This window comes from Lissotriton vulgaris, chromosome 1_2 (assembly GCF_964263255.1).
Source record: "Lissotriton vulgaris chromosome 1_2, aLisVul1.2, whole genome shotgun sequence".
Lineage (NCBI taxonomy): Eukaryota > Metazoa > Chordata > Amphibia > Caudata > Salamandridae > Lissotriton > Lissotriton vulgaris.
The window spans coordinates 217,536,027-217,563,398 of record NC_141686.1 but is presented as its reverse complement, the minus strand read 5'-3'; the positions used below and the strand labels follow the sequence as shown (position 1 = coordinate 217,563,398).

The 27,372-nt window shown below is 45.4% G+C and overlaps 1 protein-coding gene across 1 annotated transcript in view; it reads right to left on the bottom strand.

The window, feature by feature from the left end:
- LPXN (leupaxin) overlaps positions 1 to 27,372 on the bottom strand; it is a 372,214-nt gene that overhangs the window by 40,136 nt on the left and 304,706 nt on the right. Inside the window, exon 8 of the mRNA XM_086953138.1 lies at positions 11,975 to 12,123. Within this exon, the coding sequence (XP_086809264.1) occupies positions 11,975 to 12,123 (149 nt within the window). The remainder of the gene's footprint in view (positions 1 to 11,974; positions 12,124 to 27,372) is intronic.

Below are 27,372 nucleotides of genomic sequence, written 5' to 3'. Positions count from 1 at the left end.
TGGGCGAGATGCCCACTCCACAGGCCGTTCGCAGCAAAGACCATACCTAAGTAAGGAAAGGATTTTGTGGAGTTCAATTTATCTTGTCCTATGGAAATGGAATTAAGATGTTTGGCCCCTGGCCCGCAAGTCATAATAAACGATTTTTTAAAATTCACTTTCAAATCCAAATTCCCCATAAAATGTGCAAAGTTCTTGACCAAAGCGCGTAGGGCATTTGGTGTTAGGCCCATAATTACCGCGTCATCGGCATACAAAAGTGCAGGTAACAATCTCCCTTGGATTCTCGGGGCGTCAATGGTCGTTTTTTTCAAAGAATCGCTCAGTCCGTGTTTATAGATAATAAACAGCAGGGGTGCTAAAACGCACCCCTGTCGGACGCCTCTTTCAACCTTGATTGCCCCTGAGATCTCACCCTCCATACCAATCCGTACCTGTGCTTTAGTGTCCGCATGTAGATAAGCCAGGAAATGTACCAAGGGTTCGTCAAGTAGGCATGAGCGAATTTTGCGGATCTCGCGTTCGCGAATTTTGCGGATTTGCGGATTCGCAATCCGCAAAATCCGCGAATTCCCGCGAATTTGCGGATTTTTTTTTTTTTTTGTGTTCGCCCGTGTTTCTGCCAGTTCGCGAGGGTTTTTACAATTTCGCAATTTGCGAACTTACCTGTCGGGTCGCAAGTTTTGCGAACTTGTTGTTTCTACGTGTCCAGCCTGTTTGGGACACTCTTCTTCATCACTGCCACTCTCTGTCACCACTGCCACTCTCTGACTACTCATGCCACCCTCTGGCCCACCCATGCCACCCTCTGTTTCATCATCACACCCTCTGGTTGTCCAGTGTACATTATTTTCGGCAAAGCAAAGCACACCTTCCCTGCCTCAAGTGACCTGAATTAATTTGGGGCTGATTAATGTGTCACAGAATATTTTTTTAGCTGGCACCTGCTTCCTTAGTGCGCCCTGATTAGTGATCTTTTGCACTTGCTAAGTGCTTTCATTGTTGCAAAATTAGTTACAACACCTGCCCTGCCCCAACTGACAATAATGAATTAGGGGCTGATTAATGGATTTTAACTTCCAGCCTGGCTCCTGCTTGTCTCCCTTAGCTGTAATTCAGGACCTTTGTGGCATATGTGTAACTATTCTGAGGTTCAGAGCAGGGTCACATAATAGTTTCAACTGGCAACTGAACTCTGGAGGGGCCCCTCAGGAAGCACTACAGGAAATGGCTACTAATGATGTGCCTGAACTTTTGAACCTGGTAAGTAGTTACTTTCAGTTTTGCTAAAATCGTATTTCTGCAATTTTGCACTTATTCGCGGGGCGCGAACTCACGCGAACAGTGCGAGCAGTGCGAGCAAAATCCGCTGCTCGCGGATTTGCGGATTTTGCGGGAAATTCGCAAATCTCGCGGATTGCGGATTTCCCGAAAATCCGCAAAATCCGCGAGCGGAACGGATTTTCCGCCCACACCTATCGTCAAGGCCATAGGAGAGGAGGGTCGCCCACAATTTTGACCTGTTCACTAAGTCAAATGCGGACGACAAGTCCATAAATGCTAGGTAAATAGGTGAGGCCCTAGCTTTGGTGTGTTTGCCAATTATGAGGTTGAGGTTCAGGCATTGTTCAATTGTCCCAACCTTGCTTCTGAAACCCATTTGGCATCTGTCCAACACCCCTGCTTCTTCGGCCCAGTCATTCACTCTGTTATACAACACCCGGCCCAAGATTTTTAAGGTGTTGTCTAAGAGCGAAATGGGCCTGTAATTTGCAGGGTCGGATCTTTCCCCTTTTTTGTAAATGGGGACTATTATGCTTGTTGACCAGGTGTCAGGAGTAGGGACCAACGGCAAGCAATTGAAAACATTAGCCAGGATAGGTCCCCAAAATTCCGGCTTGTGTTTAATTAAGTCGATTGGAAAGCCATCCGGCCCAGGCGCCTTATTCCCGAGGCTTTGATTAATAGCCGAGATGACCTCCCCCTGGGTTATATCTAGTGGGGTCAGTCTGCAGGACTATGATCATATGTAGAAGCCACAGGGTTGGCGTATATTTCAGAAAAATGTTGTTCCCATTGCTGGCTTGAAATGGTACAGCTGATTGGTGATAACTGTTTTCCCATGTCCCGCATCTTCCTTACAGCGGGCCAGATGGTGGCGCTATTTCCCACAGCAGCTGAAGCAGTTAATTCCTTCCAATGTTCTTCCACAATGGCGGCCTTCCTTATCCCTATGGCTGTTTTGTAGGTTTGTCTGGCGGTCCGCACATCTGTTTGGCTCCTGGGTTTGGAATTTAGAGCCCTGCGGAGGGCCTTATTTGCCGCTGAGCAATGACTGTCAAACCACCTAGGCTCATCATTGTGTTTTTTGTTGGGGACAGTTAGGAGAGTCTTTATGACATTACAGAGGTTTGCAAAATTTTTGATTATCCTTTGGTGATTCCCCTCGGTAAGTGAACATGAATCAACTAATGGTTGGTGGTTACTTATAATTGTATTCATGATGCGGCCGCTGTCCACCCCTTTCCATTTTAGTGTGGAATTTTAGTTTGCGATCTAAACATCATCTGCGCCAGCTTGTCACCCGTGTACGACGTGCACGGCAGCCATTTTAGGTATCATGGTCTCCCTGTCCACGATCGATCACCAGCGCGCCCCTCTGACCCAGCAAGCATCCTCCGCGCGCCCTGGCTCCCCCTCCCTCCCCCTCATGAGCATAACCCTTCTGCATGACCCTGTCCTTGGGAGTCACGCCAGCGCCTGACCAGCACCTCCTCTTCTCCCATGAATGCCCCTCTGTTGATAAACCTTCCCTCCGCGCAGGATTGTCCACGCGGCACGAATACCACTCCTTTGATGACCCCTTACCCCATGTCCGACTGTCCACACAGGTCCGAGGCCATTGCCTAAGCCGGGAGATACCATTTACTGCCCCTCATTGTATGCAATCGCCCCTCTTCAAAGGACACACTGTTGATCAGGGCCTCCCCACCCCCTGGGACATGATCAGACACGCACATCCTAAGACTTGGCGAAACACTCAGCTGCGTGATGACCCCCTCCTCTTATCAGCGGGTTGAGGACCTCTATTGTGAAGGTATATGGGGGTGGGATTGACACGAGGATTATGGGGATGTCTTTTTCCTTACCTCACAATGTTCTGATTGTAATAAAGAAAGGTCACATGCCATAAACCAGTGTATAAGAGGCCAGGCCTCCGAGAGGCTGTTAGAGCACCTCGAGACGATACCTTGTTGTCTGATCTGATGTGTTCTGCTCCGTCGGAATAAAACTTCTGTTTCCTGCCTTCTGGTCCCCGGCGCCTGCCTCATTGCTTGGTAATTTGAATGGTACAAGGGCGGTTAGCGCCGGGCAAATCTTGAAAAAGGTCATAGCCTTACCCTTTTTCCACCTTAGGTTGTTAGTTGAAGGCGTGATATCTCTAGCTCCCAGAGTGCGAGCAGGTGCTTGGGATGATCCTAGTCTTAAGGTTACTTCCAGTGCGTTATGGTCTCCAAAGGCTGTTTCTAGGACTCTTGCCCGGGTGACTCTATCTAATAGTTCTGCAGACATAAAGATATAATCCACCGTACTGGAAAAGTCTCTGCCTCTAAAGGTTGGAATATATGCGGATTCACTGGTTTTACAAGCGTCCATAATATCCAGCAGGGTATACGCGTTTATGAAACTTTCCAGTTCTTTTCCTCGTTTAGTGGCCCTGTCGGGTTGAGTATTGCCTTCTTTGGTTTGGGCCAGTTTGGCATTGAAGTCCCCAGCTAGGATGATCCTATTGTTCGCACAGCTGTCAAGGGCTTCAGTTATTTCTGCTAGGTTCTCAAATAATTCTATGTAGTTCCTGTTTGGAATTGAATGGAAATCATTATTATAGAAGTTAAGCAGGTATAACGGGGACCTACGTGTGAACTCAATTATTTGGATGTTCGGGCTTTTGGTTGGTATTAATTTAATAGCCCCCCCTAAAGTTATCCTGAATCCAATCAAGAGGCCTCCCATAGGACGTCCAAAAACTGGCTTCTGTGCAATGACGCTGTGACATTCGAAGCCTTCTATAGCTATTTCTGGGGTAGCCCATGTCTCTTGTAGCATTATTATGTCTTTATCGGATATGAATTTTAGCCATTCCAGGTCCAACACCCGCTGTTGGAGTCCGGCGACATTCCAGCTAATGATCCTTAGTTCGCTGTTAGATTGTTTATGTGGGTATGGTTTCCCGTGGATCATATGCGTATCAGAGGTTTTTTGGGGGCTACGAGGAACTCGGGGTTCAGATATTACGGGCCCATTAGTATTACCACCTGCTTGCTCTTCTCTTACAAGTGACATCCTCAAACTGATTTGAGATAAGTGTGTACTAGGGTTTTCCTTGTCATGCACTTCTGTGATTTTTGTGGTTTCAATCGGGCAGCCCTGTTTAGTTCCCTCCGGTTCAGTGTTCTGCGGCCAGAATGGTGATAGGAGTCAGTCAACCATTTCTAGGCTGCTGAATCTATTGAATACTGGAATTCCCCAGTATGCATCCCTACTTGTTGTATTTCTCTGAGGGTATCTGTAGTTATCCCGCCCCCGCTCACCCCAATTGTTCCCCACATTTCTTGGCCCCGCCTGACACCAACCTCCATCGAAGGCCTGGTCGTGGTTATCAAACCTACCATGATTCCTAGATGGATAGAAAAAAGAGAGGTGCCTTGTCTCTATACCTTCGGTATACCCCTCACTCCTCCAGGAACAGATGTGTTCTACCGTGCGTGGGTCTTCGAAATTAATAATCACACAATCTCCATGTGTTTTCTTTGTCTCGTGTCCCACCCACGGTACTCTCCTAACTGTTAGAATTTTACTCCTGCAGTATGGGGGTAGAGGTCTGTTGTTATTTAACCAATAACTGACTTTATTTAATAAAGACCAGGTGGGTTCGTCAGTTTTGTCTGGTGTTTCGGGAACTCCCGTCATCACCACTACATATGGGCTTGATCCAGGGGGCAGGTTAGCGGGAAATCTTTCTTGATTTCCTTTGTTCCTGTCCTTGTGATTATTAGTGCTTCCCCCCTTTGGTTGTGATGGATTAGATTGTTTCCCTTGCGGGTTTGTGTTTGTAGTGGGTGGGGTTGGTTTTTTCGCAGCACCCTTAAGGGGTGAAGTTGGTTTAGGTGTGTTATTAGAAGCTGCAACGGGTTTTTTTCACGGGTTGGCCCAGTGGTTGTTGAGTATGTGGTTTGGCTGCCACTAGAGCAGGTGTTCCTTTTGTGGGTGGAGTTTTAACTAGGGTGTTTAATTCATGTAGTTGTTTCTCTATGTTCCCTAGTCTCCTATCTATTGTTGCTAGATGTGCACTTAAAAGTTCCCCGACGTTCGTTATAAGTTGGTTGGTCGAGGGGCAGTCTTTACATAATAGCTCCATGATGGACGAGTCCCCTTTATGATCCTGCCCTGTATTAGGTTTCTTATTGCCCCTTTTTAAATTATTAGATGGACATTTCCCCTGCTTTCTCTGAGGTAAAGGGTTCCCCTTGGGTATGGACTTGTTTGAGCCTTGGGGCTGTTTCTGTATCGCTCCCTCCCTTAAGCCTCGCGATGCCCTTGAGTTAGGAGTTAAGACCTACAAAGTGTGTGTAATGACTGATTCCTGGGGGAGGAGATAGATTAGTGGCCGTCAAGTCAGAATCAATAATCAAAATTGGGTCAGTAGCAAGAGCATGTGTGGTGTCTGTTATTGGGATAAAAGGTGATTCGGACTCCATAGTAGGCATTGTGGCCAGGTTCTCAGCAAAACTCGCAGCTGGGATGGGGTTAGTGACGAGATCCAATTGTGTGTTAAAATTATCGGTTACGTCTAAGTTTGGGGATTTTTCCAGACTCCGTAGTGATTCCGATAGTAGCTGTGTTGCTGATAAGTCCACAGTGTTGGGCATGGTATGGATCTCTGCTCTAGCTCTAACTACAGGAATGCCATCAGCAAGGTTGTTCCTGTTTGGGGTATTAGCTGAAGCGAGGAGTCCCAAGGAAGAACGTTTGGCTTGAGCCAATTCCAAAGAAACTCTGCGCTCCAAAAGAGATATCCCATGGTCAATAGCTTCATTGGCCCTGGAGATGAAATTGTCAATTGGGCCAGTGACCTTCCCTGCTCCTGCAGCAGTCTTGCTGCGACTGCCCCTTGTGGACATGGCAGTATGTATAAGGGATAGTTGCCTAGTAGAGGCGAGGCATGGATGGGTGAGATGTCAATTGTGATCTTACTTCAAAGTTCCCAATAGCGTGGAAATAAGTGGGGTGGCCCGTCCTCCGTCGTCCTCGGACGGCCTCAGACGGCCCGCCCTTTGCCCGGGCTTAGCCCGGCGCTCCCGCGCGCTCCAGCGACGCGGATGTGTCGATTAATTTATGGCGCCTCCGGGCGCGCTGGGTGATGTTTGGCCCGCACTGCCTCCTGGGTATGGTAGTCCTCCGCTCGGCGGCCGCTACGATTGAATTGCGGCGGCGGGAGGACTACCGGTAGATGGGACAGCTGGGTGACTGCAGGCAATCTTGCATCAGCAGCGAGGTCAATCTCCTCTGTGGACAGCTACTGACAAGCGTTGGACACACTCGCTCCCCGGTGTGTCGATTAATTTATGGCGCCTCCGGGCGCGCTGGGTGACGTTTGGCCCGCACTGCCTCCTGGGTATGGTAGTCCTCCGCTCGGCGGCCGCTCCGATTGAATTGCGGCGGCAGGAGGACTACCGGTAGATGGGACAGCTGGGTGACTGCAGGCAATCTTGCATCAGCAGTGAGGTCAATCTCCTCTGTGGGCAGCTACTGACAAGCGTTGGACACACTCGCTCCCCGGTGTGTCGATTAATTTATGGCGCCTCCGGCCGCGCTGGGTGACGTTTGGCCCGCACTGCCTCCTGGGTATGGTAGTCCTCCGCTCGGCGGCCGCTCCGATTGAATTGCGGCGGCAGGAGGACTACCGGTAGATGGGACAGCTGGGTGACTGCGGCAATCTCGCATCAGCAGCGAGGTCAATCTCCTCTGTGGGCAGCTACTGACAAGCGTTGGACACAATAATATTTTTGCAAACAATATTTGTGCATCACGATATTTGCACTGCAACAATTGTGCTTCTCAATATTCTTTCTTCTATATTTTGTTCAAATATCATCCTATGGAAGGGTATGCTCCACAGTAGTGAAAAGGGCATTTGGGTGTTTTTCACTACCAAGATATATCAAACTTAAAAATACATGCACATCCTTTTAATTACACAGACCTGTGGGCTAGCTAGGGCCTACTGTAGGGGTTATTTATATTTGATAAAAGGATAGTTTAAGGTTTTGAAGGGGTTTTAATGCCAAGTTGACATGGCAGTGTAAAACTGCATTTATGTTGCAATTGCACACCTGACACAGGTTCTAAGGTGCTACTTACAAGTGGGTTTCACAATAAGTGCTGGAGGCCCACTCGTAGCATTTAATTTACAGACCCTGGGTATATGGTATACCACTCTATAAAAGACTTATAAGTAAATTAAATATGCCACTTACGTGAGTGCCAATCAATCATGCAAAGGGGAATGAGCACAAACACATTAGCGCTGATGAGCTGTTGAATGATAAAGCTACAATCTGAATCTTGCTGCTGTGTGTCTCTATCAATATCGGGCTTCTACACTAGTGGAGGTTAGTGGAGGTGAGGAATCCAACTCCCAGACCGGAGATGTGGATTGCATTCCTGTGGCCTGGGGTGAGAATACACAAACACTGGAAGAAAGGGAGCAGAGCATCCTCTATGCACATCAATGGTCTCTGAATCCAGGTAAATTCAATAGCTAGCCGGGCATGGGCGCATTTTGAAGCGAGTTTTATGAGTCTGATATGGTTGGCAATGTAGGACTAGGAAATAAGGATAGAGGGGAAGTCTTAGGCTTTTAAACTTTTGTGAGGCATATTTCAGTGGAGGCAGACAACTAGTTTAGATCCCTGATTACTCCCTTGGCCTGAATTGCGGGTCAATCAAAGTTGGAGCAGCTCACGCTATGGGAGACTGCCTCTTAAAGGACTCGACAAGGAAGAGAGCACGTCAAAGAAATCATCACCCACAACAGGAATATCACAGGACCAGACACTAAATCACATTTGATTTTGGTTTTGTATTATAAAGGCCAGGCCTCCATCCCACAAGCTGTTCAACAGCTCTATGTAAAAAGGACTTGCAGACAGTAGAACCTCTTTTCTGAAAGCACCTAAGCCGGATTATCTACTCTATTAATAATTACCCACTATTTCTGGTGGGAGAGGTGTGCACACTGTATAGTACCCAATGCCACAGTACGAGTTCCCAACCGGGACCACAGTCAATTTACAAACAAAGCAAAGGTGCACCACCAGGGGGTTCTAACAGCAGATACAAATCAAATGTCCATATTCAATAGTTCTTTGATGTTTCTTTTATTTCTTTTTTCTTTGTTATTATTCCAGAAGAAACAGTGTAATCATCACAACGGACAGCCGACGTGTTTCGTCCATATACAGGACTTCTTAAGGGCATAAGAATGGAGTGGGAAAAGCCCATCCAGTTGTTTTCAGTACGGCGTGTAATTTCTTACTGATCGTCGTTCCCCATCAAGGGCAATCTTTTTTGACGGTCCTTATCGTATCCCGTGTACTTCATCTAACATCGCCCGTGTATAGCTTATGTATCTACTGAGGGAATGATCATATTCTGCCTTTCCCGTGTCGGATATAATATAGAAATGATCCATAGGGCTAGAGTTTCTGGGTCTGCCATGGATTGGCTAAAGTCCTTTATCTCTGATATATTTGTTCAGGTCTGTGAGAAGTACTTCTCCTCAGACACTTTTCCTTTCCACTGCGGTGTCCTGCAGGATCTTCTCCGAGCCTTACACTCTTGAATTTGTATATGCAGCAACTAGCGGAGATTGTTAAACCATTTGGGATTTTGATAGTATCATATGCAGATGATACGCAATTGGTCCTTTTTGCTCAGACCTGATCAGGATCCATCTTCATCTATTCCAGGACCTTACATGGAGGCAGTGGCCAGCTGGATGGACAAATCTTGTCTGAAACTGAATAAAACTGAATTGATAATTATGGGGAACTACCATTCACCTCAATGGTCTCTGGACTGGCTAGACTGTTTAGGTCCTTCTCCACCCCCAGAATGTCTATTAAAGGTTTGGTAGTCTGGCTGGATAAAACCTTTATGATGGAGACTCGGGCTACCAAGCTCTCGGCCTGTTGCATGGAAATTCTCTAAATGATTCTGAAAATTCTCCCTCTGCTTCCTATGGTATCTAGAAGAATAGTGGTCCAGGTGCGCATTCTTTCACGGCTCGACTACGGCAACTCTTTATTTCTAGGCGCTCCCAAAGCCATATTAGGCAAACTACAAATAGTGCAGAATGCTGCAGCACATGTCTTGTTACAAATACCAAGACACACATTAGTGAAAAAAGGTCTTAGGGACCTTCATTTGATACCAGTCTCCCACAGAATCAAATTCAAGATTCTCAGTTTCTTGTTTAGACCTTTGAGGAGGGACCTGCTATTGCTCGTCAGCTTATAACCTGCTACACCTCGATGAGAGCCCTTTGTTCTTCCAATAAGTATAGGGCCGTTGTTCCTCACATTAGAAAAACTAGAAGCAGGGAAAGGTCCTTTACCTTCCTTGCGCCTACGCTCTGTAATTCTCTCAAGCTGGCCTTGAGGTCTACTGACAATGCACGTTTCGTACCTGCGTGTTTCATAAACTACTTAAAACAGGGCTATTTGACAACTAACCCTCTACTGGATCTTCTTGAAGTATTGTACCCTCAGCACCGGGATGCCTACGAGTCACCATATGCTTTATAAATCCTCATAGTATAGTAGTTTTGTATAGTAAAGCCAGCAAAGTTCAGGTCATTCAGCCAGGTTTATACAGTATCTTGTTTGTTGTTCTTGGCAAATAACAGGAAACATATCTTGGATGGGGTTGAGTTCAGGTATGCGCTGGACATCTAGGTTTGAATGATGTACAAGCAGGTTCAATGTGAAATGAGACAGTATGAAATCCTGGGAGACTCTAAAGGTTACAGACATCTTTTGTGACCTGCAGGTGCCCATGTGAACAAACTGGTGTCAGTTAGATGGGTAGAAAACTCAGTGAAGAACATTGCCAGTGAATCACAATCAAGAATCCAGTGTGCATTTGAGGATAGAATGGTCGATTGCTTCAAAGGAAGATATGAGGTCCAGTAATATCAGGAAGCAGGGGGATTCTTTATCTGTGGCCAAAGAGGCATTACCTACAAAGTGAATGGTAGCAGTCTCCATGCTGCAGCATGATCTGAAACCATAGGGTCTGTTACGTTTTATTCTTCAACGCACAAGGAAAGTGTGACTTGTCCCAGTAACCATGGTGCCAATCTGCACCGAATAATTCAACGAAATGTGTTGAGTGTCTCCTTTTGAGAGTACAAGTTAGGAGAAAAAAGTCAGAAATGGTAAAATAGCTTCTTGGCAATATCGCAGTGTGGCTGAAGATGAAGATCAATGCAGAAGTAAATAGCAAGTCACCAATCTCTCTGGCATCAGGGAAGCAAAACACTATCTGCCAGAAGAGTCAAAAGAAGACTCTAAGGTGCAAAAATCAGGGTTAAAAAAGTAGCAAGAAGGAAATGGATGTGATGAAAAATAGGTCTCATTGAACTGACCATAAGCAAAGACAACTTCTAAAGGCGTGTTCTGCCCCTTTCTCATAATTCACTGCATCAACTTAACTTTGACCTTTGCCTGGTGGCTGTGATAGTATGAATGTGTGACTGTGTGGTGAGCACACTGTTTTCTTCTTGATTCTCCCAAGATCTGCAGAGCTTTTGGCATAAATGAAATAGTCACCCACAGGGGTGACTTTTTGTTAAGGTCTTCTTGATCCCCAGGTGATGTTTGCTTCCATCACCTGTTGCAAAAATTCCTCTCCAATAATTTTCAAACTTGTTGATCACCCAAGTGTTCTCTTATGAAGTGTGTCAGTCATGACCAAATTACCCAGGAGAATGCATGAAACTCTTGGTTTTCCCAAAATGGCCCTCATTTAAAGCTTGACAGAGTAAGAGTCCTCTCATAACTTAGAGTTGTTCCCAATCCACCAAACTACTGGTTTGGCTCCCACATTCGGAGGTGTGTGAAGAGCAGAGTTTTGACAAAGACCCTCAGATAGCTCTGCCTCTAGAAACCTCTTACCTAGCAGTCTGTCCACCACAGGCTGTCAGGTGACAGCGATGGCCCTCCTTCCCTATTTAGGGTATAGTGACTGTCACTAGATTTTCTTACCTGTTGGCGGTATGGGAGGCTTGGAGGTATGGGGCAAGGAAACCAATCAATATCCCATCAATGTCCCTCACACTCAGGGAGAAAATCCCTGTGCCTTATAGCGATATTATTTTTTTTTTCAATAATAAACTCTTGCTTTTGGAGTTTACTCTTAGAACAGCATAGTTTGCCAAGGGAGTGCAACAAACATGACACTAGCTAGGCAAACTCTGCAACCTTCAAAGCAATCACCTCAGTGATGGTTGCTCTGAATGCTTAGGAATCCCAGCCTAAATGGTGGGGATATCTAAAAATTGTGGAGCTTCCCAAACCGCAGAAATGAGGCTATCTCCTTCACCCACCTGGTGGGCTAGCGATCTGTCTGCTCGGGTCTAAATGACCCCACTTGTCTATATCCAATACATACACTGAGAGTCTCCAAAAAAAGACATTCTTATCCAAACTGCAGTCTACTTAGAGTTCACCAACTATACAACACAAACACATATAACTCGTAGAAATGAATAATGAACTTTGTGCAGCTTCATCCTACGTGTTGTAAAGTGTATTTAAGCAAAACAAAATGGAAATGCATGTTCTACCACTGACACCCTTTACCACAGAAGATTCCCCTCATATTTAGATAAGTGATGAAATTGACTTACCCCACATACAAAGCAATCTGGGTGCCAGACGGTGTTCATGGCAGTAAAGTAGTTATCCAGCACAGGTTGAGCGCAGCCACCGCACTTTGGGGCAAACAAGGCAAGGAAGTCTTTGCGGCAATAGGGTTTACCGTTCTTCTCGTGATAACCTGTGAGTGTTGCAGGGGCGAGACAGAAGGCACATTAGACTTAGAGACTGTAAATCACAGCTTTTTTAGCTAATAGACATAGTAAGATCCTAACCTGGAAGGAAGTCCATCTTGAGAAATGACAGTACTAAAAGCAGTCCTTTTAGGAAGTGCCATCAGAAGAAAGGCAGCATTAAAGATACACCTGGACATAGATCCACCATAGAAAGGCAGTGTAGTAAAATCTAGACCTGGCATAGGTCCAATAGCAGAAAGATACCATTGAACCCATAACCATTAGATATACCAGCAGAAATCTACCAATAAACCCAAATCTATCAGGGAGTCCAGCCAGGAGAAGAGAGCTCTAAAACTCGAGACCTTGCATAAAGTCCATGAGGGAAAAAAAACACAAAACCCAGAGATAGAAGCAGATTCATATATTCATCCTTCCTAGGTCCATGAAACTAGTGCCGGGTTAATTATAATTGCAGTAAAAGCCTAGAGGTAAAACTGAAAATAGAATTCTGTTTTATTCTACATTTTATTGGAGTTGCTGGTTCCACCTTCATGAATTGAATCGCCTTGTTAAGCACCGAGACCTATCCGCGAATATTACAGCAGGTCATGTTCTGGTCGGAACTTGATTTGACTTTGCGCATTTTGGATACTTTTAACTTCTCAACATTTAGGGAAAAAGTGGGGGCAACCATGCAAAAAGGGGCACTTTCCTACAATGGGACTTGAAGATTAGTCATATTTCTCTGGCTCAGCTCTTAATCAAAGTTCCAGGTCTTTGTCCCCCAACTGATCCAATTGAATTACTCTGCTCCTAAGCAAAGGGAGCTAATGCCTCCCCACACTAAAGAATCAATCAATAGTGACTGGCTCAGCTCATGGTAAAGGAAAGGGAAAGAAAGAAATCTGCATGTGTTAATTTGTTTGCCTCACTCCATCTGTTTTGAGATAGCCCAGGCCCATTGGATCAAAGGAGGGAGCTCAGAACTCTGGAGGTTTTCTTTATTAAAAATTATTCTAAGGGACTCAGCCCCACCCTTAGCTAAAAACACAGACTTACTCATTCCAACCAAAGTGGCTAAGTCAATTGGTAGACATTGTAAGTGCAGTAATGCCATAAAGAGTATATTGTCTGGGAGTTTGTCAATACGAACTCCACAGCTCCATAATGACTTTACTGAAAACTGGGAAGTTGAAATCAAACTTCTCAGCACAATAAATCCACTCTGATGGCAATTTGGGATTTAATGAAAAATGCACTCAAAAGGCAACTTGAAGATGCCCCCTGAAAAACTACCTAACTCTGGTGTCCTGGCTGAGTGGCTGCTCACCAGCTAACACCAACAGACATATTTTTGGACCCCTGGGTTGAGAGCCTGCAGCTCTCGGGGTCCTGGAACAAATCACATCCTGGGATGAGGAGCCAAGCCTCATCCCCCAGGATGGGCAGGGTCCACGAAGGGAAAGCTTCAAATGCTTGCCGTCTTTGTGAGATACCCCAGCCATTTGTTGCTCTCAGCAACTGCCCCCTACCAGTTTTGACCCCCACTTTGGACTTATGAAGAGAGGTGTGCCCACCTTTGCCAACCCCTCCCTCAGGTGGGGGAGGCGAGGTGAAGCACAAGTCTCAGTCCCCGCCATCCTACTGACGGGGTGACCCAGCCAACCAGAGTGAGGCGTATGCCCCCCTCCCACTACAGCGTTGCATAATAAGGTGTGTACCCACCCCAAGGAAGGGACCATCGGTCCCAACCTGTACGTACCTGTAACACCCCTACATTTAGTATTTAGGGACAAGCCTGAACCTTGCCTCCTCAGACCAGGACCAACAAGAAGCCTGATGAAGAAGGACCGAACAGCCCACTATGGAAGAAGAAGAGGAGGACACCTACAAACTTGGCCCCAGTCATATCGGTCTGTCCCAACCTCAGACTCCTCCAACAGAACCTTGGTGTGTCCTGCAGAAAGCAGACCTCAAAAATCTGGAGAACCTGCACTGTCTTCACAATCCAAAAGACGTTGTATCGAGTGAGCACCAGACTTGCTCAAAACCAACCGACTGAATCCGGCCAACTCCATGGGTCTCCACCACTCCACTCTGGGCACCCCGAGCCAAGCCTGAGTGACCTAATTCCTTAAGGAGGTCCCCCTATGATCTTAGCCTGGATCCCAGTGATCCCTGAACCTCTACAAACTCCTAAACCAATGCTGCAGCCCTCAACTGGAAGGTCCCCTCTGACTGCGAGTGAAGGCGACACCCAGACTGGCTCTCTAACCGAAGCGGTTCAAGGACATCAACTGTGACCGTCCACCTGACTCCATCTACAAATGCTTGAGGTCACAAGCCAACAACTCCCAAAGAGCCCATTGCCTTCAGTCATTGACCACCTATCAGGAACCCCGACCGAATCTGCAGCCAAGACCAAGACCAATGGTCTCCACTGAGAAAACTTGAGAACCCTGATGCCCTCATCTTACACCTGTCAACCCCTGTGATGCTGGTGGTGTAGTTCTTGTGCTTTCCATTGAGCCCTACAGTGCTGACCTTGACCTCAGGAGCTTTTGTTTTACCACCTTGGTGGCCTGCACGCCCCCAGACTCCAAACCAATGACCATGCTTACCCTGTTTGCTAACTTGCGGTCCCCACACTCTACACTCAGCCACCTCTGTTTCGTTGGCGGTCCAACTTGAGTGCCCATCTGACCGAATCCTGCTCACGGACACATAACCCAAGTTTTGTTCACCGAAGACTAAGGGGCCAATTATGATCTCATCCAGAAAGCATTCTGACCGATTTGGTTCCGGAATGCTTTCCAAATAACTCGGATCCGGGGAGTCCGACAGAGAGATAATGATGCATCCGGAGGCTTCTGGATACGATTCGGTCAGACTCCCATTGACTTCAATGGGACCCTCTGTTCCGAACGAGAACTCAGGCTCTCATTGACAAAAGGGGTAGTTGGGTAAAAGCTTGCACCCTCTGGTGGGCACCCCATGGTGCCTGCAACACTGTGCATGCGTGGGTAGGGGGGACCCATGGGTTCCCCCCCAGGCCCGATAAGGAGGGCCCTGGGTGAAGGGGGGCCTGCTACGGGAACCCAAAGTCAGATTCCCGCAGCCGATTTGTTTCGGAACAACCGATTCGGAAAGGCTGTCCAAATCTGACATCCTAATCGGTCGGATGGAAACACGCTCTGCAGACTGCTACGATTCGGCTCTGACTAACTTGGTTACTCCCAATGCCTACTGAACTGAGTCAGACAGTCTGAATTATTTTCAGCCATCGTAATCGCTCATTGTGAAAAGTGTTCGAGTAAATAGGAAAGCCGGGTTCCGAATCAGATTCGGACTAATTGAATTCCGTTCGGAGCCCTTCCGGATGACAGCGTAATCGACCCCATAGTGTTTATTGTGTATTGTAAGTAATACTGCAAAACTGTACTGATTTTGAAAAACACATTACATTTCTCCTAGAAAATGTACCAGCCTGGTATCTAGAGATACCTTGATGTGTAAAAAAAAGTAACTGAAAAGCGATTCCAACAAATTGGTCTGAGTTCAGTCTTTGAGTGTGTGACATCACTTTTTGCCAGAGTGTGTACAGCAAATGATTAGCACTACCCTCTGATAAAGCCTTACTGCTCACCCACACTAACACAAATAGAGAGTAAGGTATTATCTACTTTTATCTCTGCTTAGCTTTGGGGATCCACTATACTCTGTGCACACTATACCTTACTTTGGTATAATATATACAGAGCCAGCTTCTTACACTCATATGATGTAGATTTGGGTTATTGGGGACTACAAACTCAAACCCAGTAGACACATTTAACCTCAGTTTGATTCCTCAATGTACTTTGTAGGTGTAAGTAGCGCCAAAAGTTACTTTAGGCAGATTTTGCCTATTTCTATAATGCAAAGAAAACACCACTTATCTCAATAAGCACTACAGACCTACACTATAAATGCCCACTCATATTATAAGGCCAACCCCATATCAGTACCCATCAGTACCAATCCCTGTGCAGTTGCTTTTGTGACAGTCTACCTGTGTGCAGATGTAGGGCTGCACACAAAGATAGTCTTATATGCGCAGCCCGGACAGAGGCTGCTAATGTGTTCAAATGCAACAAGCCCTGTGCCTCTTATCCTCACTGTGCAGCAGAAGCCTTATCTTAAAAAGTGGACACTGGCAGCTGACACACTCAGTCCAATTACTGTGGGGTTACCATGAGTGAGACTCAGGTAGTGAGACTCACTTACAGGAAGAGTATAAAAACCGGGTAAAAACTGGGCAGACCCCATTTGCAACAATGCGCAAATGCAAGATCGTTTTAACTCTATTCACGGTTATTCTTTACCCCTTCCAATATCAATTCCCTAGTAGTCTGTTCAGATTGCTACTCAGAATATCTGGTTTCCCTTGTTCTTTAAGATTTAAACTGTTAAGGCAGGGTTACAGTAAAGAATATCTTACCATATATTAGATAATTACAAGGTAACCATGGTGCCCTTATGGGCACCTCCGAACGAAGAGTATGCACCTTTTAGGCAGCTTCTGGGCAAGAAGTAGTGCTTGAACATTGTTCTCTTTGAAGATGTAATTTTAATTGACCTGATGTGGCAGAAAGGCCAGACCACTTACCTCTCTACTCTGAGCCCTATTCTTCCTTGTAACCCTCCTTACCAACTCTGTCAAAGTTATTCTACCTCTGGATTAGATTGCAGCAAGAGAGAGTAGTACTGTGAGTAATGAAGAGTAGTCATTACACTGGGACTTACCATCGAATGCCCCTTGCTGGTCCCAGTTATTAGCTTTGAGGAGTAACAATGCTGCATGGCAGCAAATGAGAGGAATCCGTCATACACCTTAAATACTTTTTAATACTGTAGCACTTCTGAATCTATTGTGAACCTTTCAATAACTTACCCAAATGCATTTCAACAAGAACTTCACAGAACCTGCAACTCCCAGCTGCACCACATAATGACAAAATGTGTGGTGTGACTCAAGTTGCAGCCCTTGGGTTCTCCTTCACCTGTGTGTAGGAAACTGCAGGTCTGTCCTGAACACATTCTGAAACCAGCATCTGATTTAGAGCCAATGAAATGGTCGAAATAGGCCATCTACTGAGAAACGCCATGACCTTGAAATCACAAAATGTTCATCTGATATTTCCATATAGATCAATCACACTTTGTAGACATCAAGGGAGTTTGAGTTTTTGTTTATTTTTACTTACTTATTTGTAGGTTAGGGTAAAATGTGGCAAGCATAATCATCCTGTGAAGTATTAAAAAACAAATACACCTGGAGGCTGAATTAAATCTAAAAAAAAAAAGCTACACACCTGAGAATAAAACAGCTTCTGCCCAGGAGAGGCACTATTTTGTCTAACTTCTTGAAGTGGGCATTGCTACCAACAAGTACGTCAACTTTAACACAATGCATTCAAATCTGTGGCCTCCAGATTCTTAAACTAGTGAAATTCTTAAAAACAAAGCTACAACCTATCAATCAATCAAGGAACTTGTAAAGCGCACTACTTACCCGTGAGGGTCTCAAGGCGCTGGGTGGGGGGGGAGGGGGAGTGCTGGTACTGCTCGAAGAGCCAGGTCTTGAGGAGCCTTCTGAAGGTGAGCAGGTCTTGGGTCTGCCGCAGATGGGTGGGGAGGGTGTTCCAGGTCTTGGCAGCGAGGAAGGAGAAAGATCTGCCACCGGAGGTTGTTTGTTGGATATGTGGGACGGCGGCAAGGGCGAGGCTGGTGGAGCTGGCGGGCGGGGGTGTAGAAGTTGAGTCAGTTGTTCAGGTAGGCTGGTCCGGTGTTGTGGAGAGCTTTGCGTACGTGGGTGAGGAGTTTGAAGGTGATCCTCTTTTTGACAGGGAGCCAGTGCAGGTCTCTTAGGTGGGACGTTGAGGATCAGTCGGGCTAAGGCGTTTTGGATGCGTTGTAGTCGTCGCAAGCGTTTGGCCGGGATTCCTGCGTAGATTGCGGTGCCGTAGTCCAGCCTGTTGCTGACGAGGGCTTGGGTCACTGTACTTCTGTTTTTGGTTGGAATCCACTTGTAGATCCTGCGAAGCATGCAGAGGGTGTTGTAGCAGGAGGAGGAGATGGCGTTGACCTGCTTTGACATGGAGAGGGAGGAGTCGAGGATGAATCCTAGGTTTCGTGCATGGTCCATGGGTGATGGAGCTGTTCCCAGTGTGGTCGGCCACCAGGAGTCGTCCCATGCAGATGTGGTGGGGCCGAGGATGAGGACTTCTGTATTGTCTGAGTTCAGCTTCAGGTGGCTTTTCCTCGTCCATTCGGCGACGGCCCTCATTCCCTCGTGGAGGTTGGTTTTGGTGGTGTGTGGGTCCTTGGTGAGGGAGAGGATGAGCTGGGTATTGTCGGCATAGGAGATGATGTTCAGGTAGTTCTGGTGGGACACTTGTGCGAGGGGAGCCATGTAGACATTGAACAGGGTCAGGCTGAGGGATGAGCCCTTGGGTACGCCGCAGATGATGTCAGTGGCTTCCGATCGGAATGGTGGGAGGCGGACTCACTGGGTTCTGCCGGAGAGGAAGGACGTGGTCTAGACCAGGGCCTTCTTTTGGATTCCGGCTACTTGGAGGCGTGTTCTTAGTGTGCGGTGGCAAACGATGTCGAAGGCGGCTGACAGGTCCAGGAGGATGTGGGGTGAAGTTTCGCCATTGTCTAGCTGGCGCCTGATGTCATCTGTGGCAGCGATGAGGGCTGTCTCGGTGCTGTGATTTTGTCTGAATCCGGACTGGGATGGGTCAAGGATGTTGTTGTCCTCGAGGTGGCAGGACAGCTGTATGTTGTTGATTCTCTCTATGACCTTTGCAGGCAAGGGGAGCAGGGAGATGGGCCGGAAGTTCTTGACGTCTTTGGGGTCTGCCTTGGGCTTCTTGAGGAGGGCGTTGATTTTGGCGTGCTTCCAGCTTTCGGGGAATGTCACTGCGTCGAAGGAGAAAATGATGACCTTCCGTAGTTAGGGTGCAATGATAGCGTCGTCATTGACGTGGGACCAGGAGGTCAGCTGGTTGGTGCAGGTGGTGTTCGGGGTGTGGTCTGTTGCTGTCGGGCGGTTGAGGTGCTGAAGCTGTTGTGGATGTCGGAGATAGAGGAAGATAAAAGAGACTTCACAAGAGGTCTGGGCATAAGACAACCATAATCCAGTCTTCCCTCCATCATTTTTCCTCACAGAATATCACCTCATCACTCTCTTTGCTGACTTGATGTGTTCTCTGCTGTTTGCCTTCTTTTCACACTCAAGATTGAGTAGGCGTGTCCTCGATAAGGTAAGGAAGCCCAAATTCGAACCCAGAAACATGTAAATGTAATGTAAATGTAAATTGATACTTGTATAGCGCACTACTCACCCGCAAGGGTCTCAAGGCGCTTGTACGAATACCGCTGTGGAACCCATCCTGAATTTCCCTGTGAGGCGTCCACTCCTGGGCACCCCCAAGGAGGAGGCCAGGCATCCTTAGCGTTGTGGGGGCCGTTGTGGAGATTAAGCAAGCTATTGCCCAGAGTTGCAGAGTGGGACTCCATGATTGGAATAGGCACCGAGGCGAGAATTATCAGGTCCGTGGAATTTTTGAGCCATAGACCCGCCGAACAGCATTCTATGTAATAGGGTGCACTTTCGCTGTTTGTGTCAGGCACACCTGATTAAAGATACTTCAGGTGCAAACAGGGAAAGTGAGTCCTAATACATAATATGGCACCAGAAAGGTTTACCTTAAAGCAAACGTGTAAAGTATTTATTCACTCCATGATTGGAATAGGCACCAAGGCGAGAATTATCAGGTCGGTGGAATTTTGAGCCCAAGACCCACCGCGGCGGGGAATTGAACCCTGGTCCCGGGCTAGACCTCTGCATCAGGGTCTGCCGCTCTAACCATTGAGCCATACTTCTCCACTCACAGCTGTGCAAGTCTGAGGGGTGGCTGGTGCCCCCCCCCCTCTAGTTGACATATGACAAAGGTTCATAGTTCAACACCGACTCTGCAGTTTGTGCACAACCAGTAGGTACCTTATTACAAATGACCGGTTAAATTGAAATCCTTGCGATAACATTTGTGCAGGTTTTGTCATTATAAGTGGTGCTAAGCTACGCAGTCGGTAGTTGCTGTGCTTGATAAAGTTTCCACCCTCCATTAAACATCAGCAGGTAAAACCTGCCCGAATTTAACAGACAAAAAGACTTGCCAGCAGTTTTACTAATATTTCACAATGTTGTACAAAGATTAGAAATAGCGATTTTCCATATAGTGATTTTATCCGAATTGCTATTTGGAAATCGCTAAACATTATCTATGAAACCTTTTGTTTCATGCTTCTGATTTCTAGTGCGTCACAAAGAGACCTACCTCATGAATATTAATGAGCTAGGTCACAGTTTGCGACACATTAAAAATGCCTGCCATCACAGGGATGGTGGCCTGTTGAGGTCAGCAGACCATCATGTCTGTTATTGCTTTTGAATAAAGGTTCTATTTTTTGTTGAAATGCAACCAATTTCCCTAAAGAAAAATGGGATGTGATTCAACAAAAAAAACAGTTTTGATTTCGTTTGTTAAGAGCATTTAGGGGTCCATGGGATTACTGCCTGCTCTTAAAAAATATTTTTCCACCATTTACAAAGGGGAAGGGGTCTCTTTGGGACCCCTTCCTATTTGTGAATACATTACAACCAACTTTGAGTCGGTGGTAATATATCACGGTTTTGTCACTGCATTCGGTTGCTAAACATTGATACATAACACTAGAAATAGTTATTTGGAAGGGACGCCTTAAACACACCCCTTCCAAATAGCAATTTCTATACCCAGACTGCGATTCTGAAGAATCAGTTCAGATACATCAGGAAAAGCATTTTTTCCATTGCAAATGGCCCGATTTTGCAAATCGGGCTGTTTGTATTGGCAAAAATGCTTCGCACAAATGGCCCATATTTTTACATTCAGATTTTGAATTTATCAAGTGCATTGCTGCCCAAAAAAGGGCTTCCCAACTCTAACACAAATAGATTAGAAAGACCACTATCAGAAAACTAAAATAGCCAAGTCTCGACTTTGTTTTGGAAAAGCTCTAAGTGGGTGGCAGTTCTGACACCGAGGTCAAACATGGTCCATTGTTTGGGACCTAAATATTTTAGAGTGTCCCCCCTGCCTGGTCAATTTCACCCAAGGCAACTTGCTGCATTGTATTTCTTTAATGGGGGAAGAACAAAAATGCATAAATGCCCCATATCTACTAAGATATATTGCATCTGTGCTCTCCCTTATAGCCGGTGCACGGTGTACTGATTAGCACAATTGCAGGCATCCTTGCACCATTCTGCAAGGGTGTCTATGTTACAGGCAGGATGTTTTTTGTGCAGGAAGGGATATTCTTCACATTTGTGACAAAGTAACCAGTCCACCAAACTCTAAATCAGGGCCTAAGTTGGAAGGTAAAAGCTTTCACTGTATATGACCTCAGGATACACTGTGGCCAGCCGCAAGGATTGTCTAGGCTTGGTCTTCCTCAGCTATTAGCAATTGCTTCTAATTGGCACTAAGTTAACTTAAACCTTTAATAAATATAGATTCCCTTTCAGGATTACTGGGCCCAATTCACAGAATGAATTTAAGACTCAATCCTAAACTTACTACTATTTTGGTATTCACAGAATGCACTTACTACTTTTGGTATTAACAGAAGTTAGGATTTTGTCTTAAGTTTGTCTTAAGACAAACTTAAGACAGACTTAAGACAGACTTAAGTTAGAATTTTGTCTTAAGTCTGTCTTAAGTCTGTCCTAAGTCTGTCTTAAGTTTGTCTTAAGTCTGTATTAAGTCTGTCTTAAGTCTGTCTTAAGTTTGTCTTAAGACAAACTTAAGACAAAATCCTAACTTCTGTGAATACCAAAAGTAGTAAGTTCATTCTGTGAATACCAAAATAGTAGTAAGTTTGGGATTAAGTCTTAAGTTCATTCTGTGAATCGCGCCCATAGTCTTTTTTGTGCCATTTTGGTTATTAAATGTGCTCTAATTTTCAAAATTGGTTTGTGATTTTCATTGTTTCGTGTTTAGTCTTAGTGCTCTTTTGGTGCTGAATAAATACTTTACACGTTGCCTTAAGGTAAGCCTTTCTGGTGCCATATTATGTATTAGGACGCACTTTCCCTGTTTACACCTGAAGCACCTTTAAACAGGTGTGCCCGGCACAAACAGCGAAAGTGCACCCGATTACATAAAATACACTGCCTCCAGGGCAGCCGTGAACTCGTGCTGCCCTGGGGGCAGCGCATTCAAGTGAAATACGGACCAGCATTGGAGCTGCCACACAGTGCTTCGCTGTGCAGGTGGCTACCCGTCTGCACCTTTAAAGGGGATTAAAGATCCCCTTGCAGGCGGGTGCAGTCACTGACTGCACCCGCCTGCAAGGGGATGTCGGAGGTGGTTCATGGGACCCTCTTTCCCCCAACCAGATGGCTGTTCTCAAGGGGCGCACTGACAGTGCGCCACATTCTAGGTGTTGCACTGTCAGTGCGCCCCCTGGGAGTATGTTTGCATCTGCGCCTGCATCTGTAATAGGCCGTGGGCGCAGAGGCAAAGAGATTCCATCATTTGCATGAGCCACGCTCCCTTGAAAAAGAGGGAACGCCCTCTGAAGGTAGCCCTGGCGCTTTAAGTGGGCTATCGCTATTGGTATTACAGAAGGGGCGGCACAAGTTTTTGCAGCCCCTTCTTTAATACCAAAGTTCTCCCTGGGGCGCGGAAAAAGCGGGTGCAAACGCACGCTGCGCCCTGGGCACACCTTCTGTAATACAGCCCCTGGGCTCATGTTATTTTAGTGAATTTTGGGATCCATCCTGATAGGATAGTGTTATTTCTTGAGATAAGTTGTGACCAACTCAAACAATATTTCATTTTCTTACATATGTTCCAATCAAATCTCTTTCATAGATGGTAGACACAGATCGTTGCGGCCATACACAATGATCTTTGGCATGAGATGACCACAGTACTTTAGAAAGGACCTACTAATGTGTTTAATGAATTATCCTGATTCCTTATTTCCATTACAGAGTCAAAATATGCTTCCCTTTCTCAGTTTTGTTTATAACAGTCTCTAAACTGCTTTTTAGCATTGAAGTTGTTTTGGTATTGACAGATTCATTACTGGCCTTTGCAGTTACTAAAATTGGAAATAAACTGCTAAGGCTTAAACAATAAGCATTCTGGAAAAAAGTTAAAGAGAAGGAATGAGAAGATAGTCATTTTTGATTCCAACCAAGTAATAGTTTGATTGGGAAAGACGCATTGTATGATAAAATGGAACAACTCTGCAGACACAAGCTCATGATTGGTGCTATAAAAGAATGGCAGTGCCAATAGGAGAGCAAGTGGGAGTGAGGAAGTACTACAGATGGGTAGATAGACAGGGAGAGAAGGAAGGAATACTGAATGGAAGTTAGAAAGGGTGAAAGACAGATAGGAAAGGTGACTGGATGGATGGATGGATGGATGGATGGATGGATGGATGGATGGATGGATGGATGGATGGATGGATGGATGGATGGATGGATGGATGGATGGACGGACGGACGGACGGACGGACGGACGGACGGACAGACGGACGGACGGACTCAGAAGATGGATGTGTTAACAGATGGATGGATGGAATGTCCTATGGATGGAATTGTGAAAGATTGAATCATGGATGAAAGAATGAATGGATGACAGAATGTAACGGTGAAATAGTGGATATCAGCAAGTTGATGAACGGGTGAAAAGATAAATGGATAGAACCTTGGATGAAAGAGACAAAATAGCTCTTCTAGGGAAGGTGATGCTAACAAGTTTCGCTTACTTGGTGCCGTCAGAGCTTTGGTCCAAAGAGGGGTGTATTTTAATTTTCTGGCTACTCCCATTTCTGGAAATGTCCAAAGAATATCATTAATAACAACAAATTTTAGAGCCCTCTATTTTTTCAAAAGTACCACAACATTTGTATGTACTTTGGTCCCACGCATGGTTTATTTTCCGGTGCGTTCTTAAAATTGTTTTAGATCTAGGCACACCATTTAAGTGGTATTTTGGTTCCATTCACCTAATGTCACTAAAATATACAACACCAGCAAATTAATAAGTAAGCGCCATATGTACTAAGATTCCATTTGCAAAATATAGTTGCCAATTGTGCACCGTCATTTTACAAATTAAATTTGATTTTGCTAACTCGCCTAAGTATTATAAGGCAGTTTAGCAAAATAGGGTCCCACAGAATGACCTACCTACATAATATTCATTAGACATATCACAATTTGTGATCCCGAATGATTGGCTGTAAACAACTGAATGGCCACCATCCCTGTATTTGCATTCTCAAACAGGATTTTACAACAGCACAAATTGCGAGTCCCTTAAAGGAATGTCTGCTGATTTAAAAAAATAAAGGTTACCCTGCACCACTGCCTACTCCAGCTGAGGCTTCCAACCTGATTACCTTTGCGATTCAATTACCACCTCTTTTGAAGAGCAGATAACTGGTCAATGGTTTGTGACTGGAATTGCGGTCGTAAACCATTGATACATAGGTCACTACATTGCAATTTGCAAGGAACGCTCCTTTGAAGCCTATTGCAAATCGGCATTCATTATGGGTCACAAAACTCATTTTATGAGTCAGGAAAAAATTTTGGACCCTAAATGTGTTTTTTTTAACATAACAAATAGAGATTATTTTGTTGCAAACCCAGTGATTCGTCTAGCCCTAAGTTCTACCATGATTTGACCAAAGCCCTGGACTGTTTTCCCTTATATTTGAATCATATCCTCCTGAACATGTCCATCAGGCATCCCCACCACCATCATGCCTAGGAGCACAGATGCACAGGGGTCTCCAAACCGGTCCTGGAGGGCCGGATCCATGCCAGATTTTTTGGATATCCCCATTGAGATACATGTAGTGGAGACCCCTAATAGGACTCCCTCAATCAGAGCCTGCTTTTGACCAGTGTGACTGGTGCAGCTGCACCGTGCCAGCCCTCAATGGGCTCTACATTTAGAAATAGAATGGGTTTAAAAGCACCTGCTGCAGAGTTCCTTTTGTGCACAGCGGTTTTGCAACAACAATTCAAATATCAAGATAACGCTGGTGAATAATGTTCCTGCTGGGGAGAGATTGTAATTTTGTCAAAGTGGCAGTTTTGACTCATCATAAAGCAGTGCAGAGGGTTAATGTACCATTTTAATTGATACTGGGTCACATTTACAAAATTTAGGAAATATGATTTCTTAATTTGCAATTCTTACTGAATCATATTTAGGAAATCACCATTTCTATTGTTAGAAAACTGACACATTTTGGATAGCTATTCCTAATGTGTAGCAAATCGACCTACCTCATGAATATTAATGAGGTATGTCGCAATTTGCATCTCATTAGGAATCGCAGCCATCAAAGGGATGGTGGCCTGCAGAGGTCAGCAGGCCACTTTGTCTTTGAAGCAAGCAATGTTTTGTTTGGTGTTTATTTTAATGCAGCCTGTTTTCCCTGAAAGATAACTGAATGTACTCAAAAAGAAAAGAAAAATGGAACTGTGAAGTTTCATTTTTTAAGAGTTGGCAGTGGTCTGTGGGACGACTGCCTGCTCCAAGCAAATAATCCGTTTCCATTCTAAAAGGGGAAAGACTTCCTGTAGATCGCCTTCCCATTTGCTAATGGGTTACCACCGCCATCAAGGAGTTGTTAAGAAATAATTGTTTGCGACCAGAATTCGGCCACAAAACATTAATAAATCCAATTCAGATTCATTGTTTGGACGGGAAGCCAAAAACATGCCCCTTCATAATACTGAGTCGCAAACACAAATTGCGATTTGGTTACGTGCTACCGAATGGCAATTTAAGTTTTGAACATATATAAGAGCTTTTCGGCGGTGGGAAAATGCTGGTGCCTGATGTTTCCGACTGCAATAATGCTTTGTGCATATGGCCCACAGCCCTTGGAAATCACCTGCAAAATGACAGAAAGAGGCTTCTTTCAAAATGTGTAATCTTAAATGGCAAATGCCTTACTGTAGCTTTGAGTGGATGTTAACAAACACAACACATTGTCAAATATTAGCTGACGGCTCGACCCGGAAGCCTTATGTGCATCCACAGTGTGCAGCAGACCGCGTGGACTGTAGCCCTGCAGGGCCTAGCGTGGTTCTTTTGGGTTTGACTTTGAAAGGGGTTTAAACTGTGAAGGTTTGAAATGACACTTTGCATACCAAGTGGGCACCGCTCCTCGGGGCAAGTAAACTATACTAGCATGTGATAGAAGCTTCGATACAATAAGAGACGTCACTCAGAGCAATTTCAGTTATAAACCATCCGGCGTGGCATTTTTATGTCACAATATACACTTTAATTTACAACCACATAAATGAGAAAGTGAAATTTGATATCTCTGTCTGCCTGGACCCATACACTTATATAGGAACAGGGAAGACGGAAGTGACGCCCTTCTCATCCTGTCCATCATCCGCCAATCCGGGCACATACAAAGCTGGACGGGCCCATTCTATTATGCAATCCCTCCCTTTAACTATGTATGTAGGACCGCCCTGATGGGAACCCAGCTGTGATACTTTATATGATCTCTTTTGTAAACGTGCATCATGCATGTCTAACCCGTTTGATTACAACGTGCGCCATGCACGTGTAACCAGTTTAGTGACAAACACAACAATGGCATTAAAAACCATATTACACTCGGTAGATATGTATATATGCATTTATGTATGCACACTTATACATGTATTTGTGTGACATATTTTAGATCAAGGGAACTACTGAACAACCCAAATACACATGCTCATATGTACTATATAACCATCAGCAGTAAAGAATCATGTATGTATACATGAGTGTACGTGTTCCACGCGGTATCTGTTTAGTGTCGAGTGTAGTTGGAGTGAGTTATAGGAATACTTTTACAAGTACTGGAGTGAGAGTGTCAGGAGCCGCTTGAAAGACTTCTGCTCTCAGCGTTGAGAAACACCACTCATCGCATTAGCAGCATCACACTCACACTGTCTGTTAGAGAACCCTCTGTGCAAGAGATGTGTGTCTATACCATGTGTGAGACCCCTGCCATCGCGCGGTGCTGCTGTCCAGCACCCAGAGCGCATGCGCACAAGCTGTGTCCAAACGCCACAGTTTCTGCTATGATAATCAACTTTCACAATATCTGTT